This window comes from Urocitellus parryii, chromosome 6 (genome assembly GCF_045843805.1).
Source record: "Urocitellus parryii isolate mUroPar1 chromosome 6, mUroPar1.hap1, whole genome shotgun sequence".
NCBI classification, from domain to species: Eukaryota; Metazoa; Chordata; class Mammalia; order Rodentia; family Sciuridae; genus Urocitellus; species Urocitellus parryii.
In genome coordinates, this window is record NC_135536.1 from 171,291,797 (window position 1) to 171,313,164 (window position 21,368).

Consider the following 21,368-nt stretch of genomic DNA (forward strand, 5'->3'; position numbering starts at 1 on the left):
TAGACACATACCCCCTCATCTCAGATTGCCCCTGGCTGATGCAAAGGGCCATAATGAAGTCCCCAGAAAGCCCTAGCACCTCTATTTTTACCTCGGACATCTGTGGGCTTATTCATTCTAACTTCCTTTCATCAAATTCCTCAGCTTCCATAATCTCTTCACAGAGCATCAGTCCCATATTTATCTTTCCCACACTCACTCCTTCAATTCAGGGCAAATCTGAAGTAATTTTATTTATAAAATCTGTCCTTCCACAATATCCCAGGTCAGGATTTAGGGGCAAGCCTGTCTGAACTCCTGGAGCCAGCAGTCTGATATGAGAGGGCCACCAAGATGGACTATGGCAGACTATAAACCTTCCATGAGAGGTCTAAGGCCTTCTCTGTTTGGAAGCTTTAAAGAATCAGAGGTCTATTTGAAGGAATCTAACCTAAAGCCCAGTCCTAGCACTATCCCTCTTAGGCACTAGGGAGCTGCTGATCAACCCTTAAACACCCCAGGACGGTGAGCTAGGTGATTCAAAGGCCATCCTTGAGAAAGATTGCCACAAATGGGGATTCTTCTCTGGGGCTTGATATAGAAACCCAGAATGTGACCCACTGATGATGCTGGATAAGGCCAGAAGTACACGTGGCAGCCACACAAGGAAAAGGAGCAATCAGAAATCTGACTATAGGACCAGGCCCCAAGCCTCAGGTTGTTCTGCATTCCTTCAGGGTGTCAATTCGCACAGGTCCCTCTGTCAACTTTAGGATATACCAAAGGCCTCATCAGGAGATGGGATAGGAAACCAAGGGAATAAGGGATTTGAGAAACTAGGGGAGAATAGCCTCTGTGGTTTTCCCTTAACTAAAGGCCTATGTCTTCCTTCCAAGTTATTTTAGAACCAGAGCAAGGTGTTTGACTACCAGATGTGGGAATGTGCCCTAGCCCCCCTAAGGTTCATCTGAGGCTTCCAGGCCACAGAAGAGTCTAGTACATACATCAGCTTGTGTTTGCCTGAATGATCCATGGCACAACAGCCACAAAGTATAGATAGCCAGGCTCCAACTCAGAGCTCCAGAGAGTAGCCTTTCTGCTGGCCACACCATATCAAGACCCCCCTTATCTAATTTCTCCACTCACCTCTTTTCGCTCTTTTAGGTTGGTCACCATGACAATGGTGGCTGTGTTTTGTTCCCAGATCATCCTCCAGAAATCATTTACTGTTTCTTCTTTTGGTCCTAAAGTAGCCAACAGCAAAGATTAAAACACACACACACACACACACACACACACACACGAAAGGGAAGAAAGGTGCTAAGAAATTACGAAGATCCATTTCTGGCTTTTGAAATCCTATGTCCATGTTTTCAGCTAAATATCCAACCCAGCTACCTAAAATTTGAATGTTTCCCTTGTAACCACCATGTATGTGCCAGGCACTTGACCATGATTGGAGGCAAGAAGCTGTCAAAATATAACAGAACACAGTGTCTCTCACGGATATTACAGTTATACATTAGAAATTATGACTGTTTATTGAATACCTACATTATGGTCCAGATAATAGGCTAGATGCTGGATGTGACATTTACTCCTTCCTATCATGCTGAGGTGAACGTTTTCAGCCCCAAAGATGAGTGACTTGTCTAGGCTGGAATTCAAAATTTATAAGAAGGGGGCTGGGGATGTGGCTCAAGCGGTAGCACGCTCGCCTGGCATGCAAGGGGCCTGGGTTCAATCCTCAGCACCACATACAAACAAAGATGTTGTGTCCACAAAAAACTAAAGAATAAATATTAAGGAATTCTCTCTCTAAAAAAAAAATTAAAAAAAAAAAATAAAAAAAAATTTACAAGAAGATTCTAAACAATTATCAGGTAACAAAGAAAGAAAGAAATGGGACCTAATAGAGACTAATGAAATTCCCAGAGTGTTTGTAAAGGGAAGCCTTAGGAGACTTGGGAGGCTAGAGAGCCTCTGACAACTAATCCAACATGGAGCCAAGGAAGGCTCCAGAAGGATTTTAAATTAATTTTTTTTAAAATTAAACCTTGTGTATCTGAAAGTACTGAGAGGAAATATATATACTTCTAATAATGATTTTAGGGGATGCCTAGTGTGTGCAAGGCCCTGGGACTGATCACCAGCACTGCAAAAAAGTTCAGGGGAAAAATTAGAGGTAGGCATATTGAAAAGGTAAATGACTAAGCCTCCTTATATCAAAGAAAACATTCGGCATTTGGTTTTTTGGGATTGGCTAACTTCACTTAGCATTATCTTCTCTAACTCCATCCATTCACTGGCAAATGTCATGATTTTATTCTCTTTTACTGCTGAGTAATATTCCATTGTGTGTATATGCCATATTTTTTTTTAATCTACTCATCTATTGAAGGGCAACTAGGTTGGTTCTACAGTTTAGCTGTTGTGAATTATGCTGCTATAAACATTGATGTGGCTGTGTCCCTGTAGTATGCTGTTTTTAAGTCCTTTGGGTACAGACCGAGGAGAGAGATAGCTGGGTCAAACGGTGGTTCCATTCCCAATTTTCCAAGAAATCTCCATACTGCTTTCCATATTGGTTCCACCAATTTGCAGCAGTTTGTGAGTATACCATTTTTGATATAAGGAGGCTTATTCATAGTGGGATAGGGAGAGAGAGCATGGGAGGAATAGACAAACTCTAGAAAAGGCGGAGGGGTTGGCGGTGAAGGGACGGGGCATGGGGTTAGAAATTATGGTGGAATGTGATGATCACTATTATCCACAGTACATGTATGAAGACACAAATTGGTGTGAATATAATTTGTATACAACCAGAGATATGAAAAGTTGTGCTCTATTTATGTAATAAAAATTGTAATGCATTCCGCTGTCATGTATAAATAAAAATAAAGGAAGAAAGAATGGGGGCTGGGGTTATAGCTCAGTTGGTAGAGTATCTGCCTCACATGCACAAGGCCCTGGGTTCAATCCCCAGCACCACCCGAAAGAAAGAAAAGAAAGGAAGAAAAAGAAAGGAAGGAAGGAAAGGAAGGAAGGAAAGAAAGGAAGAAAGGAAGAAAGAAAGAAAGAGGGAGGGAGGGAGGGAAAATGACTATGAAAAAGTACAATCATTAATTCCCAGACAAAACAACACAGTACTCCATGTTTCAGTTGTGAATATATGTATACTCATGAAAATGGAAGTAACAATTATTATCTTAACTCAAAACTGGGATCCAATTTTACTGGGAAGATGGGGAGAAGGGCACATTGTGCATGGCTGCCTGACTGAGGGAGAGGAGCTTTATAAGGGATTAGAGCACCTACAAGGAGCCAACAGATTAAAAACATTGCCTCAGGAGCATTAGACCACAAAACTAAAGAAGAAAGGGGAGAAACTTGTTGTTGATTTATATTTGTTTATGAGAAAGGGCCCTGCTATGTTGTCCAGGCTAGTCTGAAACTAGTGAAGTGATTCTACTACCTCAGTCTCCCCAGTTCTGAGACTGCAAGTGTGAGCATAAATTTGTTTGTTTACAAGTTTTACATTCCCTTTGACTTTCTTAAATTCTTTTTCATTATTTCCTGAATAATCTATGGTACAACAGCCATGGATATATTTATATATACCCAGTTTTCTTGATTCTTTTCACTTTAAAAATTTTCCTTCTCTGCCTTTTATTACTCTAAGTATTCCCGTTAGTAAAAATAAAAACAAAATTTATTTTTTATTTTTTTTTGTGTGTGCTGGGGATTGAACCCAGGGCCTTGAGTGTGCTCTACCACTGAGCAACATCCCCACCCAAAATGAAACAGTCTGAACTAAGAGGTGGCTGAATACAGAGGGAGGGAAAGCAGAGCCTTGTCAGGCAATAGGTAGGCCCCTTGCTGTAACAAGGAGTTTCTGAGGCTTTCCCTGACTACCTTATTTCATTGCTACATCTGTTTTAGTTTATATCTTTTTTATTATCTGATAGAAAGATAATTATGGAAATGTTTTATATCTGCACTTATGGAAATGTTTTATATCTGCACTAACACAGTAGCCTCTAGCAACATGTAGCTATTGAGCCTTAAAACAAAAGAACAATCAATAAGTCTTAGTACATAATCAAGAAACAAACTTTAAATTTTATTAATTAAAATTTAATGTAATGTGGGTTTTTTTTTTTTTTTTTTTTAGGTGCTGGAAATGGAACTTAGAACCTCACACAGTAGGCAAGCTATATCAAACTTAAAATTTAATCTTAAATGGCCACATGTGGCTAAGTGGCCATCATAATGAACAGCATAGTCACTTATTCACATTTCTGTTAATATGTTTACTTGCTGCAAACTTTACCAACTAAATGCTCCAAAAAGGCAGAGACTTTATATTGTTTCATTCCCTCCATAGCCCCATCACTTAGGCCAGTGTCTATTATATAAGATATGGTCAATAAATAACTGAATAAGTCAGTGGACCACATTAACATCAATTACTCACTTTCCCTTTTTTTTTTTTTTAAACCCTTGGTACTGTGGATTGAACTTAGGGGCACTTTACCATTGAGCTACACCCCCAGTTCTTTTATTATTGTTATATTTTAAAATTTTGAAATAGGGTCTACATTGCTAAGGATCACTAAGTTGCCCATGCTGAACTTGTGATCTTCTTGCCTCAGCCTCCCAAGATGAATGAAAGCCCTTAGTTGTAACTTGTGAGGTGGGTTTCATTTCTTTTAAGTAGTAATAAAACTACAGAAAAGCTACTGCATTCTCCTAATCCATTCAGTCTTTGGAATAGGGGAAACCCCAAATCCACTAGGAGATCACGGTTAAGACCAAGAATAAAATGTTGTCATTACTTTACCTTGTGCAGCAATGAATTTGTTTTTTTCTTGGTAGCCCTGGGGAGGCGGGAGGAGAATAAAGTGAGAACAAAAAGTTAATAGGAATGAAATTCTCTAGTCTAACTCTGAACCAGTTAACAAGGCCTTCCTTGTGAAAAGGTCCAGGCAATTAATAAGAATTTCCATTACAGAAATTCCCAAGAGATTAGCTTTGGGGATAAAAAACAAAGATTACAAACTGCAAACAGTATAAGTAGTCTTCTCAAAAAATTATTAGGGAATGCTGGTATAAGGATATTAAAATAACAACTCCTAGGCTAGACTATGTTTCTGATGTTTTATCAGCAGCCCGTAATGTATGTTTTAGTGTTACTGGGTACGAACCTTCCAAGACAGAAGTATATGAGGTAATTGCAGGGATGATGCTGGGCCTACTCTGAGGAGAACAAAGGGTTGTTTTATTTCTTTTCGTAGATATGGTGGGGGTCTCACTATATTGCTCAGGTCTGAAACTCCTGGGCTCAAGTAGAAACTCTCACCTCAGCCTCCCAAGTAGCTGGGAATAGACTCATATCACCATACCCTAGCTTATTATTACTTTTTTTTGGATGTTTTACCCAATGCAAAACATTCTGGGAATAGCCTATGGGTATGATGAATCAGCTCCAAGTGTTTTTGAGAATAGGTTTCCCAAGAAAGGCAGTGGGAGACAAGAAGCAAAGGAGCCTGGAGAGGCCACTCAACAGATAAGGAACCTCTGAAAAACTAAAACTGCATTAACTTTCTTTTTTTAGTCCTTACTGTTCCAGTTACAACTTTCAACCTAATAACTTACATATGGTACTCACTTGAGAAGTCATAGGAAAGTGAAAAATCATTTTAAGGACTGTGAATCACCCTCTTCCCCTTTCAGACAGCAATACAATGGGCAGTGAAGGAGGAAGTTTCGATGGGATGCCAGGTCATACCAAGGTAATGATATGAAACACAAGTCTACAAGTCAGAGGCCAAATAGAAGAAGGGGCCTAAATCTGAGAAGCCATTTTCTATTCCAGTTTAAACAAGGGCAGCATAGATGTGCTTCTGAACACAGAAGGAGAAAGCATTATAACTCAGAGATGGACATGTGCAGAGTCAGCAATAGGAAGCCTATTAAAATTTGTACTGAGAAGAATTTAAGTTTGGGCAAATGTTTCTATCACTGGAAGATAAAAACTGAGATATATTTTTAAAATATTTGATCTTTTAAAAAAAATCAGACTTAAGGAAAACTTGAAATGGCAAATATTCCTCCTAACATACAGTTGGGAAAAAACCCAACAGACTGTAGACAATGGTCTTTCAGGGAGATAAATGAGAAAAGCATGAGTTCCTTACATTGATGAATGAAGCATTGATGTAATCAGAATCCGGAACCCCTTCAACAGGTGTCAGGTGGACTCTAGAGTGGTCATCTAGGAAAAATCCAACAATTACTATTCCAGTAAATCCAATTTTATTTCTCTCTGATGCAATTGTTTAAGTCAGCTGAGACATCTGCAGTCTTATGTGTACTGAAATACTGATGTATAAAGATGTCATTCCAACATATTTTTAAGATCCCAAATTCAGAAACACAACTATCATCAGGGAATACATACATACATATACCCACTGTATGAAATATTAACCAATTGATAAAAAGGAAATTGTCTGACAGATGAACTGATAATATATAAGGTGAAAAGAAAAAAGAAAGGGGTTTGGGGATCTAGCTCAGTGGTATAACATTTGCCTCATGTACAGGAAGCCCTGGGTTCAATCCCCAGCACCATCCTCCTTCCACCCTACCCCGCCCCCCCCTCCCCCGGCCAAAAAGTTCAATGTATACAATATACCAATTATATTTTTAAAATATATAGCAAATACATTTATGTATATACATATATAAGTATACAAATAAGTGGCTGTAAATATCTAGTAGAGTGGTCTTAATTTTTTGGGTCCTATATGTAACCAATAAAAATTTGAGCATGCATCTCTAACATATGTTCATTTACTGATAAATTATGCATAAAAGCTAACATAACTATGACCCTAAAACATAAAAATTTTAGAAGGATAAATTTTTAAAAAAGCAATATAAAATGAAGTTCAAATATTTTCCTCTTATACCTGCCTGGATTATGCATGTTCCATTTTGGAGACTACTGGGCTACAAAAATATTTTTAGATTGTAGATCAACTGATGAGCAAAGACTAACTCTGAGAAGGGGTATAAAGAAAACTCTGTATTGGAATTTCTTTCAATGAGCATTACAATAAAACAACATCCCAATAACCCACTTCCTGTCTGGTCCTATTAAACTCTTCTCTCTGGCCTCCTAAAACTTTAAGTCTGCAACAAAAATCTTGACGAACCAGCCCAAGTGACCCTGTGGGGTGGCAAGAGAAACCATGTAATGGATTTTTCAGCCCGAAGTCTTGACCCTAGTCTACTATCACCCTCCCCTGATTCTTTCCATCCTCAGAAAATCTGGTCAGAGATTAATTTCAGGTTATAATCCCCCCACCACCACCACCAAACCCTACAAACACTCACAAGGCAAGATGTTTACATAACGATTTTTTTCCTTGTTTTCCTCTTTGGAGGCAGCCTCACAGGTGGCCTGGATAGGACAAGCAGGAAGAGCCTGAAAAGGTAAGAGAAATTAGAGGACTTTTAAAAGGCATAAACAGCAAATGTACAGACTCTCACCAAACCTGACCTGGCAGCAAGTTCTACCTTTACTCTGGGGATGAGGCCTAGACTCAGGTGAATACTTACAGTCTAACAGAGAGAATGCACTTCTCCTCTAAACAACTGCAAGCCCCTCAGAATTAACACCAAGAATCCCCAGGAGGTGAAGTGCCATTCCTGTTACTATAAGCATAGCATACTTTTTTTTTATGATACTATTTGATTAGGGCCTGTTACAATGCTGGGTTGAAATAAACCACCTTGTAATAGTAATGGGGTACATAACAGAAAAAAAAAGGGCCATTCATCCTCATGCATCTCAGTGAACCCAATAGGAGGGCTGATTTAGGCTCTCTTTAGGGCTCTCATATAGGGGCATGGCACCCCATCCTGTAGCATCATGAAGCAAGAAAGCAAGGACTAATTGGTGGGAGGGAGGGCATTCACATGGATGTAGCAGCTGGGAAGTAGAGTTGGGTAAAGTGACACTGTTGCAGCAGTTTTAGAGCAAATGTAAATTAGATAGCACAGGGAGGTATGTGGGCAAGCATAAAATGTTTTGACATGAGACAGCTTAGGTTGTATCAGCTTGAGTAAGCCTGTTAACCTTTCTAGGCCCAAGTTTCTTCATATGTGACCCTGCGATAATTACACCTGCCACAAGAATAAATGAGATAATCTTACATGTGGCACAAAATAAGCATTCAATAAATGAGTTTTACAAGAGTAGGAAGCTAAATTTTATTCAAACAGTTCGCTTCTTATGTTCTATTTATTTAAAACTAAGAAAAACAAAAAGGGAAAATAGTTTAAAATTCCAACCTAGACAATCTTTCTGAGAAGTGATTTGAAAGTATATTTTATTAGCCTTGAAAAGAGTCACAATCTTTTGACCTAGTAATTTAACTTCTCAGAATTTAATCTAAGGAAATAAAAATCTCTATGTTCAAAACATTTACTTAATCATTACTCAGAATAACCCAAAACTGAGAACAACCTTAGTATTCAGCAGTAGGAGAACAGTTTAGTAAATTATGGTTCATGTATTATTTTTCTTTCATTTTTTCAACAAATACATATTGTGTACCTGTTAGGCTAGGTACAGAGCAAACCGTGGTGGATCAAGCATATACACAATATAAACTTGTGGGTGAAAGACAGACATTAAACAGATAAAACAAATATATAATTACATATCATGATAAATGCTATGAAAGAACAGTATACTATTAGAGATAAAGTATCAGAAAGGGCCATATTTAGATTAAGGGTAGGTGTTCATAAGGAAGGATGAGTGTGGAAGACAGTATTCCAGGCACAGCGAACAGCACTTGTGATGACCCAAAGGCAGGAGAAGGCTTGCCTGTGTTAGGAACTAAAGGTCAGTGAAGGTGTCACACACTTGGTGAGGTTGGTGGTGATAACAGTAGGAATGGGAGGAGATGAACTTAAGGTCAGATTATTCATTTACATGTAGGTCTATGAATAAAGTTTGGATTTCAAGTGTGTGAGGAAACTACTGAAGGTTTTAAAAATGTGACTCAATTTACTCACTCCAATTGCTATGTGGAAAATAATGGTGTAGAGATAAGAATTGAAGCATGAAGTGGAGGCAGGGAAAGATAGAACAGGGAGATGGAATCATTTAATGTATACTCTAGAGTTAGAATTACTAGATTTGTTGACAGAAGGAAAGTTGCCCAAGTAGAGAAAGCCAGGAATGAAAAATGACTTTTAGATTTCTGGCTTTATTAAAAAAAAAAAAAAAAGATAAAATAAAAAATGAAGGAAATGCCAGCCCAATGAGAACCAATTTTGCCAGATGGAAACAAGTGCTTTAAGAAGGAACAAATATAACCACCATGATAGTAGTAGAAAAAATTAAACTGAAAGACTCTAAAATAAGGGGAATCAAGAGTCTCATAATCCATCTGCCTTCAATTACTCAAGGGATTTTCTTTTCAGAGTTAAAATTCTGGAAGTTATTATGCATGTCATTATACTAAGGGGGCAATTCCCTTTGCCCCAATTCTGTCAATATATGAAAGGGAGAAAGTTTCCTGGGCTGGACTCTTGTACATGGAACAGAGACCATACTAAAGATTGGAATTTCCTAAATCACCCACAGTTTGCCTTCTCTTCCTTCTCCTAGATTTCCATAGGTTTCCATCCTGGTTTAAATCAGGATGAAACACCAGTTTTTAAAGCCCTCGATACCAATATGGAGCATATTCTTTCTCTAAAATTCCTGTATACCCCTTCTCTAAGTGATGTAATTCAGAAATAGTAAGAGCAAGACTCTTGAAAATAGTCTTCAGTACTGAAGGGTCAGAATAACAATAATCATCACCTCACAGTCCTATTGGAATCCCTTACTCCCCTAGTCATGATGAAGAAAAACTAGGTCTCCAGGGGGCTAAGGCTCCTAAGAGGAAAGTTAGGAAGAAACAGGAACCACTGTTTAGCAAGAGAAAAGACAGGGCTTGCCTCCAAGAACACAGTGTTAGCTGCAAGATTCAGGCTGAAGAGCCTAAGCTGGGGATGAAAATAAGGGGAATCCTACTGCTTTTAGTGTCTACTTTTAAAAACATAGCCCACATAGGTAGGGAAGGAGCAACTGAATCACAAGCCTGCAGGATGTTACATTCTCTGAACAGTAGGTAGCATCAAGCACCATTTCATCTCTTGCTCAAGCCTTAACTATATCCAAGGCTAAATCTTCATTTTTTTTAAAAAAACATGCCAGGTTTTTTTTAAAAAAATTGTTTTTCTAATTTAATTATTTTTCAAACATGTGCCTAACATTCAATTAGAAGTTCTCTTTGGATTCCTATGTCCTCTTCCTTCCCCTTGCATAGGTAAACTTGGAATTATATGTTTATCATTACACTGCTTTAATATATGGGAACCCCATATACTTTGCCTCCTTAAATAATATATTACTACTGTTCAGTCTATTTTTTATAAAAATAAAACGATAATCAAGTAAGTGACTTGCTTTTTTCCCCTCTTGGCTCAACATCATGTTAAGATTTTTCCAGGTGGTCATATGTAGCTGAAGTTCATTCCCTTTACTTTGTAGTGCTCCACTTTGTAACTATACCAAAATTTATTATTCTGTCCTACTACTGATGAATATTTGGGTTGTTAACAGTTAACAAACAGTCCTGCTCTAAGCATGAATTTCTATGTTTCTTCTACAAGCAATCAAGAATTTTGGGGCATGAGTATCTTTAACCTTAACAGATAAGACCAGACTGTTTCTTACTGTATTTATACTCCCACCAACAATATAAAGTGGTCTTGTTGATATGTATCTTCATCAATATTTGCTATGGTCAGAAATTTATTAAACACAGTTTTACTTATGTTTCTCTGATTATTGAGGGTCATCATCTTTCCTCAGTGTTTTTGATTCTCCTTCCATGAAGTACCTAGTCTAGAGTTTTTCCCAACATTCTACTGGATTATTTTCTTCACAGTTTGAAGGAGTTCTTTAAATATTCTGGATACTTATTCATCCTTTTACCAAGTTTGTGGCTTGCCTCTCATTTTCTTTATGGTATCTATTTATGAACAGAATTTTTGAAACCTTATATAGTCAAATTCATCAAATTTTCCCTATATCAATATTTTTTTTTTGGTAGTGTGGGGAACAAACACACAGTCTTGCAGATGCTAGGCATGTGCTCTACCTGAGCTATACCTCTCAACCTCCTTTATGCATATTTTAAGGCTTTAGAAATTCTTTCCTACTGTGAGGTCATATTTTCCTACATTATGGTCTCTATATTTTCTAGTACTGTCCTTTAAATCTCAGTGTTTACACCAACTGGGATCAGTGTTTGTGTCTAGGATGAGACAAACATTCATTTCACATACTCCCAGAGGATTGCCCAATTGTCCCAGCACTATTTCTGAAAAGTCCATCCTTTCCCCAACCAAGACAGCAGCAGCATTTCTATCATAAATAGGTTTCCATTTACACATGGATCTGCTACTGGGCTCTCTATTTTTATTCCACTGATCAATCAGATCTATCCCAGTGCCAATATAAAACTGTCTTACTTATTAAAATTTTATAATAACTCTTTATATCTGGTAAGGCAGGTCTCCTCACCTTGTTCTTCTTCTTCGGGAATGTCTTGGCTATTCTTGGATCTTTTCTCCTCCATATAAATTTTAGAATCAGCTTGTCAAGTTCCACAAAAAACCTGTTGGGATTTTTATTGGAATTGCATTGAATCTATGCATCAGTTGGGGAGAATTGACATCTTTACAAAATTGAGTCTTCTAATCATTGATCCTATCTCTTCACTAACTTAAGCCATTTTCCTTTAATGTCTTCAAACATTTTTTATAATTTTCTCTAAAGCTTTTATATTTTGTTAAATTTATGCCTAAGTACTTTACTTTTCAGATGCTATATTTTAAAAAGTTACTAAATTTTTCTGTTTGTAGCCTATATTTAAAAATGCCTTAATTTTTTTCAAGCTGCTTCTATATCCAGCAACCTTGTAACTAATTCTATTAATTTATCTGATGAGTCTTTAGACTTTTCTGAAGACAATATTCTCTTGAGTGAAAAAATACCTATTTTGTCTCTACTTTTGCAATTCTCATGCCTGACATATCTTTCTTGCTTTGCTGGGCTGCCTAGGATTTCCAGAACATATTGACTCTCATTTACTTTTAGGTTTGAATCCCCTTTTACATACTCTCTCCTAATAGTCACCGATGCCCAAACACTCTGGGATTTTACTAACTTTCAAGGCAGCTCTTAAAACGAAGGACACAACATCCAGATACACAATTTCTTTTGAATTTCCCCTTGTACTAACTAGTGTAAACTAAGATGTCAGCTGGTGCTTTCTCTGCCCCTTGCAAAATTGGAAGCCCCCACTTCCTGGAGTTCTAAAGCCCTTGTCACAGTTGCTGATAGTTCCCATGGGACTTTAGCTCTGCTTCATTAATTAGGAGACAACTTATCAAGGTAGAGGCTCTTTTGTTCCCATCTCAACTTAAATGTACCCCTTCAGTCCCATTAACAGATGACTCTCACAGGCCTTCTTCATCTAGTAACCAACAATGAAACTGTCTTATGGGTCCTGAGGAAGGAAGTCAGGCTCACCACACACAGATACTGGCTCCACCTCTTTCACTCCCTTGTCTCTCTCCTAGTTCCTTCCTATCAGGAGCTACCCATATTTTATCTTTTTTATTTTCTTCTTAAATCCTGAGCATACTTTTTGACCTCAGTAAGTGGCTTTTCAAAGTGTTTCTATTAATCAAATCCAATGCTTCCTCCTAAGACAAATGCTGGTGAACAAAACAGTTCCAGCTTGCAACTAAGATGAAAGCCATAGCCTAGAACTTCCAACCATGGTGGGGATTCATAGAAATGCTACACAGTCTCCTTTTAGCCTGAAAACAGTTGTCATGTGGTATTCAGATTGTTCCTTTCAGCTGTTCAGCCCTGCGCTACAGTTTCTCTCCAGAACAAAAAACCATTTGATGACATGACTTTTCATAGCGACCTGACCACAAGTCTTCTGGCACAGTTCAAATGAAGACAGCAATTCCTTCATTCTACATGCTATATATCCCACCAATGCATATTACAGTCATTTAGCTTTATTTCTTACATAAAATAAAAAAAAGAAAAACAGTGGGGTATGTGGATACAGGCTTAAAATCCCAAAGACTTAGGAGGCTGAGACAGGACAAATTCAAGGTCCACCTGGGCAAATTACCAAAACCCTGTCTCAAATTTAAAAAATAATAAAAAGGGCTGGGGATATAGCTCTGTGATTTAGTATTTGCCTAGCACATGTGATGATCTGGGTTTTTCCCAAATACTGGGGGGAAAAATAAATAAATAAAGCTACCTTGTAAAAGGTAGCTCAATAATTTAGTAGAGCAAAACTTCCCTGTCACTGTCTTTCTTATCTTCCATACCCCTTGTAGGTAGCCACTGGTTAAAAGTTTGCAGTTTCTTCCAGACTAAAAAAAATGCATTAATACATCTGAGCACACACAGGTGTATTCATAGAAATTCTTAAAAACAAGGGCTGGGGCTGTAGCTCAGGTAGAGCACCTGCCTTGAATGTGTGAAGCACTGGGTTTGATCCTCAGTACCACATAAAAATAAACAAACAAACAAATTGTGTCCATGCACAACTAAAAAAAATGTTTTTTTTTAAAAATGGCATTACACAATCATATTTATCTGTAAAGTGTTTTCTCACATAATGTCTTTCTATGACAACACATTTAATTACAGTATAGAATTTCATAATGGATATGAGAAAACATTTTGCAATTTGGTTATTTGCTAAATTTTATTTTCTATTGTAAACAATTCTGTAATGAACACACTTTTTACAAATATATATTTGGTTGGGCGTGTGAAAGTTTTTCTGTTAGAGTCTCAGAAGCTAGATAATATAAGATTTAAATTTTGGTTGACAGTGCCAAATCAAACTCCCTTATGCTTACCAATTCAAACTGTCCCCCAACCTGTGTAGAAGAATATCTGCAATCCTCTTCTTTTGCTCATACTTGATATCAATCTTTTCAAAATTTCCAATCTGATAGGCCTAAAATAATGTTTGGCTTTAATCTCTACTTCCTTGATTACTAGATATAGTTGATCTTCTTTCTGTATGTTTATAGACGATTTGTATTTCTTACTGCAAATTTTCCAATAAATTATTTACCTTTTTCTCCCAGGTTGCATATGCTCTTTACATATTATAGAAAGTTCTTTGTCTACCTCTGGCAAATAGGTTCTCCCAGTTGGCTACTATTTTATGACATCATTTATCATAGAGGAATTTAATATTTATTCATTTCATAGTACTATGGAATGAAACCAGAGGCACTCTACCATTGAGCTACAGTCCCAGTCCCTTTATTCTATTGTTTTTGAGACAAGGTCTCACAAAGTTGCCCAGGCTGGCCTCAAACTTCAGATCCTCCTGCCTCAACTCCCAAGTAGCTGGGATTATAGGCTTATGCAACCACAATAGGCTGAGATGCTTAACACTTAATATATTAACTTTTGTTCTTTTCCATGCTGACACTTGAATCAGGTATTTTGCTTTCTCCACTGGATAATTATAAAATATTACTATGGTAGTAGACACAAACTGGAGTGTTTGCAGCTGGGTGCTGTGGTGTATACCTGTAATCCCAGTTACTTGGGAGGTTGAGGCAGGAAGACTGCAAGTTCTAGGCCAGTCTGGGCAACTTAGCAAGACCCTGTCTCAAAAATGAAAAAAAAAAAATTTAAAAAGTTGCAGAGCACTTGTTTAGCATGTGTGAGACTCTAGGTTCCGTCTCCAAGGTGACATAACATATACAAGTTAGTTTATTTTCCCTGTGTGCTGTTTTTTCTCTTCCTTCCCTTGGCTGACTGGTCCAAACAGTCACATCTGACCCAATCAGATTCTCTTTTCCAGGATTTTGAAAACTGGTAAGAAATAGGGGTTGCCTTAGGAGGGTCTCAGAGCCACCAAGATAGGGTGTACTCTGACAAAGTCTTAGTACTTTAACTCATCTTTTGATTCTGCCAGCTTCCCCAGTGTCTTTCTAGTAGACAGCTGTTTGTTTTTTGTAGTACTGGGGACTGAACCCAGGGACTATGTACTAGTCAAGTGCTCTGCTGCTTAACTAATATGCTATATCCCCAGTGCTTTTTGTTTTGAGACAGGGTCTTGTTAAGTTGCCCAGGATGGCTTTGAACTTGTAATCCTCCTGCCTCAGCCTCCCAAGCAGCTGGGATTATAGGCATGCAACACCATCCCCAGCAACTTGTTTTTTAAGCCAGAAAATGCTTGGCATTAAACAGAGGAGATCAGAGTGTTATATGGACTTCAATAGGCTCAACCTTTCTATTGACATCTTCACTATGTCCCTGATGGGATCTACAATACATGCCTTACTGGAGTGTATAGACTAGTGAAGAAAGCACTAGTATCTTTCATAATGATAAAAATGGGAGGCAGAAGACCTAGCCTATTTGAGAAGACTACCAGACATACCACCATTCTAGAGAAAGGGTCCCCCTTAGGCAAATCACAGGCCTAGGGCCATTTCATAGACCCAGACCCCTCAAATAAGAGGGAGAGGTCAAAAACCTATGAGAAATAACTCTGCCAGAGCATATCAACATTCATATACTATGAACCTCCCTATTCACCCTCTCCTAAGAATCTTAGTTATTTACCATGATGGTAATGGTATATTGAGTAAAGGGAAATGCATACTTTGGAGTCTACTGGGTTCTGGTCTTGGGCTAACTTATTCCTGGGAACCCAGAACACTACTATGATATGATGATTAGAATGGAGCCTTAGAAGGCCAGGTGATGGGATAAATTTTAGCTTGAACTGGCCTCACATTAGGAGCTACCTATTAGACAGCAAAACACCCATGATGATCCCCTAATTCACTGAATAAAGAACATATAGAAAGAGCAAATGCCAGCTCCTAGAACAGTGATCTCTCTTTACCAAAAGGTTAAGTCTCTAGATGAAGAAGAGATAAGTGCTACAGAAGACTTAAAAGATTCAGTGGTGTGCACCTGTAGTCTAGGTACTCAGGAGCCTGGGGTGGAAGAATTTGCTTAAGCCCATGAGTTTAAAGCCAGCCTAGGCAACATAGTAAGAGCCTGTCTCAAATTAAAACAAAAACAAAACCTGCAGGACAATGATGAGATAATCCACTACTATCTCTGAGTTTAGTGATGAAATGGAGTGAATGTTCAATAATTACCATTACTGATGTTTTCTGTAAGCCACCAAACACACTAACACAAGAGACTGATGCATGGTCTTTAAGAAACTCAACAGATTATGGTAAATTAAATCAGTTGGAGCTACAGACTTACAGTTGCTTCCTCAGATTAACATACAGCCCATAGTACCTAGAAAATCCCTATTGATGTTCTTTCCAAGTTGCACATACTACTTGAAGCAGTCTCCCTCTCATGAAAAGAGCTAACTCAGTGATAAATCATCCTGACCTCTCTGTGCTGCAATCTGGTTCATCAGGATTCTTTCTCACTGTTTCACAGGACATCACCCTGACAACCATACTGATGATATCAAGCTGAAGAAACCTGAAGAACAGGAAATTATGCATCTTTTAGATATACATGTTAGACATAAGAAAACATTGGCTTGGTTACTCAGCTCAGTTTTCTGAAGGTCAAAGGCCTGCAGCTTGTTAGAACTTTCTCCTCTAAAATAAAGGAAAAGTCACTATTTCTTGCTCCACCACATCTCCCCAACTAAAGCAGAGCAATGCTTTCTGGGCTACTTTGGGTTTGGAGACAGCATATACTACATTATGATATATTGTTCTGGACTATTTATTGAGTTATCTGAAAAGAAGAGGCCCTCCAGCTAACCTAGGTCAGGGAGAAACTGACACTGGTAGATTCTGTGGGGCTCTAAAATGTTCACAGTAAGGCTGAACAATGAATCACAATGAGCCCAGTGTGGTGGCACACATCTATAATTCCAGAGACTCAGGAGGCTAAGGCAGGAGGATTACGGGTTCAAAGTCAGCCTCAACAACAACAAGATGCTAAGCAACTCAGTGAGATCCTGTCTCTAAATAAAATACAAAACAGGCTAGGGATGTGGCAGTGGTTGAGTGCCCTTGAGTTCAATCCCTGGTACCCACCCCGAAAAAAATTATCACAATGAAAAAAAGTCCGATGATATAGAACAAGACCATGATCCTGTTAGCAATACCATGCTCCCAGCTTAGAATTGAGGTAGAATGGAGAATATATACTAGGTAGTTATTATATGAGCAATAAACTACAAATCTGAACATGTCCAGAAATCCACCATAGCTGGAAGTGATGTATACAGAATACCTGCCACATAACCCATTACTTCAACAGACACTTCTGACTTCCTGTTGATGTCAATGGCTGACCAAGGAAGAAAAAAGTCCAGCCTGTATATGATGACTCTGCGTGACATGCTAGTCCATGCTGGAAGTAGTCTGCTGTAGAATGATGTACTTAAGTTATACTTCTGAATGAGTATGAAGAGAAATCCTAGGAATACCACCATACTCCAGGAATGTACTCCAGGAATGCTTTATTATAGGCTCTCAGAGAATATTACCTCTGAAAAGAAACTCATTTCATTTCACAGAAATGTATGGCAATATACTCCATCATCCAGGAGCAGTTGGTATTACAGATTACAACACACAGTATAATGCCTATCACAAATCCAGCTATGGTGCTGCAGTGGTGTCTTGTGAAATGTGGTATACGTTCTCAATCATTTTTCCAATAGTCAAAGAAAAGGGTTCAAGCTATTCCATTAACTCTTGCCTGGTGAATGGTCTCCAATTACAAGTCTTGCCTCCCTTTCATCTGTTGTTTATATTGAAGCTAGTAATTTGCTCAAGATTTGACCCTAGTGATTTGACCCTTCGGTGGTAGAACACAAAGTGGTAACTCATCCACCCAATAATCATTCCTCTTTTCTTCCCTGCTACAAGTGTTCCCATTCTGTGGAGGCTGTCCACTTAGGCCCAGGAATAATCTGGACTGATCTTAGCTGCAGTAACCCTATTTTTCCCTTGCTGTGGTTTGTTTAAGAAATAGGTAACAGGGAAGCCTCCAAAAGCTTCTGGGAAAATGTACCCGATTGACAAAAGGAAGAAACAGTCATTATTTTCCCACTGGACCTGATAATATCTCCATGTAACACCTAGAACTGGGGCAGCTGTTTTGACATCATGAAAAGAGCCAATCTACAAGACAAAGCTGACACATGGATCAGTAGAAAGATGTGAAGGAAGATTATGGAACTGTTCCTCTGTGTCAAGTCCATTCCTCTTCCTTAATCATTAGCACTTGAGGTCCATCATACAAGCTCTTCTGGTCTTAACAACTGCTGTAACCCCCAGCTGTATTCCCTGTAATTATTCTTATCTCACATAGGCTACTTACTCTCCATAGATCAACCAGAATAATATTTTCAAAATACAGTTGGTCTTTGGCTTTCCACTTCTCTCATGGCAATCTAGGAGAGCAATGGTCTGGTCTAACTTTTCTTACTACTCCCTTGAGTCTATGCCCTTTGGCCAGACACAGCCATTCTTTAATTTCCTGAATATATTCTTCCCTCACTCCTGACAACTTTCTTCTGCTATTTCTAGTGCCTGAAATGTCCCCTACTCCCCTTCTTCTTATTTCTTCATCAAAATTCTTGACCTGTGATGAGAACTGGTGGGCTAGGATCCCCAACTGGTGGTTTAGACACATTCTATTTCCTTCATGGAGTTACAAAAAAATATAAGAATTTCAACACTTAAGATGAAACCTGTTCTACTGCAGTTTGCCATAGTTCCCATTTTCCACGCTGATCTACTTTTATTGTCTATTCTAGAAATTTTGGCCCATGGCCCACAGATCTAGACTCTAAAAGATCACATCTTTTTTTTTTTTTTTAATATCTTTATTTATTTATTTTATGTGGTGCTGAGGCTCAAACCCAGTACCTCACATGTGAGAGGTAAGTGCTCTACCACTGAGCTACCGCCCAACCCTCAGGTCACCTCTTAATATGGGTTCCTACAACTATGCACCAGTCCTTCATGTCCTATTTTGTTGTTCGAATTACTCATTACTTTTGTTTGTGGGGTTTCCCTAAAGGGCAGTAAGTTCTTTAAAAAGTAGGGACCAGATCTGGTTTTGTTCCCTATCATATTTCTGGCATCCAGAATACTGCCTAACACACATGAGATGCTTGATAAGTATTTATTAAACAATGAAGTAACAGATGCAATAATGAATGGATGAATAGATGGATGGGTAGATGAGGGAGGCAAAGCAAATCTTTTTTCACTTCTCAACCATTAGAAACCTGTTTTTCACTCATGACTCAAAAGGCCTGACCTTAGGTCTGCCTTCTGTCCTGCGATACACCAGTCACAACAGAGAACTCACGTTGAATTCTTCCCTGAAGAGCTTATTGTCATCGGCCATTCTCCGGTTAATCTCCTCTTCCAGCTTGTCCACAGGCAGGGGTGGGTACTTCCTGTTGGTGCTTGGGGACCTGGCCAGAAGTGGCACACTCTGGGGCTCTGCAGGGCAGAAAAAGGGAAGGTCATTCAGGTACTCTGAGGATTTGGCTCCTTTTTTGGAGCCTCCCAGAACCAGAGCTGGTTTCTTCAACAGTCTTTTTTTAAAAATAGTTTTACTATTTTTAAAGGATGGAGAAACCCCTAATATTTTGGTTTTCTTCTCTCTGTAAAGGGTTCCCATGCCTTACCCACATCCTCAGTGCGGCCATTTGATAAACGGAAAGAATTGGAGTGGCTCCCAGCTTGCTTATATTTCTTAAACCTAAGAAGAAAATGTTCTTAATGAAAAACTAAGCATAGAGGCAGGACAGGCTAATCACTGGCTTTGTATTCCTGCTCAAACTCAGTCTTTCTAACTCTCTTCTATCAAATACTCAGGCTCTTTTAGAAACAGGTTAATTCACATCCGGAGGCAGCTCCATTCTGTGGAGCACCTCAAGGTATTCGTGCTTACTCTTGGCACACTAGACTCCAATCCAAGTAACACTACCAATATATTCTGGCTTGTTTGGCTCCTCTATACAGGTCTAGTTCTAGAACCCACTACTGCACAGCCATACCAGGTAGAGATAGGGTGAGTAGAATTCAATGAGGGTAGGGGACAACAGAAGATCTTATATGCAACAAAAATCCTGGTATTTCCCTAGTACAGCTTGGGAGTTGCAGGGACGAGAGCTCCAGGTTAGACAGACACAAATCTGGGCACACTTCTACAGAATAACAGAGACACAGGCCAAATTGAAGTGAGGGTAGAGGACACATGAATGGATACAAAATCCCTCTCCAACTTTTTTTCTGCAGAGGAACAGAGGGAAAACAGATCAGGTTAAGCCAAAGATAAGGCAGAGTTAAACACAGGTGGTCAGGGCAACAATTTCAGCAGGAAGAGAACCAATGCACCACCCTCTTCTATCCTTTGGGTTCCTTCTCCTTTCTTCAGCTCACAGTTTGAGGGGGTAATGTCTACAGACCCTTGAAAGAAGGCCAGAAAGAGGAAGCTATTACTCCCATGGCTTATATCAGGACAAGGGGTCCCAGAGGAGTTTGGGGGCAAAGTCCCAATTAAAAACAAAGCAAGCTTTTTTTGTTTTGTAGTGCTGGGGATTGAACCCGGGCTCTGTGCAAGCTAGGCAAGCATTCTACCATTGAGCTACATCCCCAGCCCTAAAATAAACTTTTGTTATGCATGTGATTTCACTGGGGCCCTTTTAGGAGTTGCTTGAGCAGTGCTATAGCACAGTCATGAGTCATTCCCTTTCCATGCTATTCACTGTCCTTATCCTACTATCTTCTGGACTATGTGGGCTTATTGAGACTCTGCAGTATTGAAACAAACTGCAGAAACATTAGCATACTCACCTTAACATGTACAAAACTATGATAATAAACACAATCACCAGCAGAGAGGACAGGGCCACCATCACTGCAATAATTGGAGTCTCATCTAAAACCAAGAGAAAAGAACAAGTCATTACTGTTTCCTAAGCAGCTCAAGTCAGCTGCTTAGGAAAACACCCTGATGAGGAAGAAGGGCTCATTTAATGCTTCTGTAGATGGTAGGATATGGAACAGAGAGAGAGAGAGCAAGGGCAAGATAGTGCACCTCCCTCTGCCACCACAGGCTACCAGGCATCGAGTAAAAGGGGGGAAACACAGGGCCCAGGGTGACATGCCCACCCCATTTCAGTATGTGTTTACTCTCTGTCTCCCGGCGTTAGAATAAA

At 38.9% G+C, this 21,368-nt stretch overlaps 1 protein-coding gene across 6 annotated transcripts in view; it reads right to left on the reverse strand.

Moving 5' to 3' along the window:
- The window catches only part of Ptpra (protein tyrosine phosphatase receptor type A), a 125,339-nt gene that overhangs the window by 18,875 nt on the left and 85,096 nt on the right, over nt 1-21,368 (reverse strand). For 5 of the 6 annotated variants that reach the window (XM_026409730.2, XM_026409729.2, XM_077800311.1 and 2 more), the window contains 7 exons: nt 21,004-21,088; nt 19,833-19,906; nt 19,508-19,644; nt 7,384-7,474; nt 6,180-6,256; nt 4,823-4,859; nt 1,126-1,223 (listed from right to left, as the gene is read on the reverse strand). In XM_026409730.2, the coding sequence (XP_026265515.2) occupies nt 1,126-1,223; nt 4,823-4,859; nt 6,180-6,256; nt 7,384-7,474; nt 19,508-19,644; nt 19,833-19,906; nt 21,004-21,088 (599 nt within the window). Of the gene's footprint in view, nt 1-1,125; nt 1,224-4,822; nt 4,860-6,179; nt 6,257-7,383; nt 7,475-11,641; nt 11,736-19,507; nt 19,645-19,832; nt 19,907-21,003; nt 21,089-21,368 lie in introns of those variants that run through there. The other variant, XM_026409731.1, reaches the window with a different exon arrangement.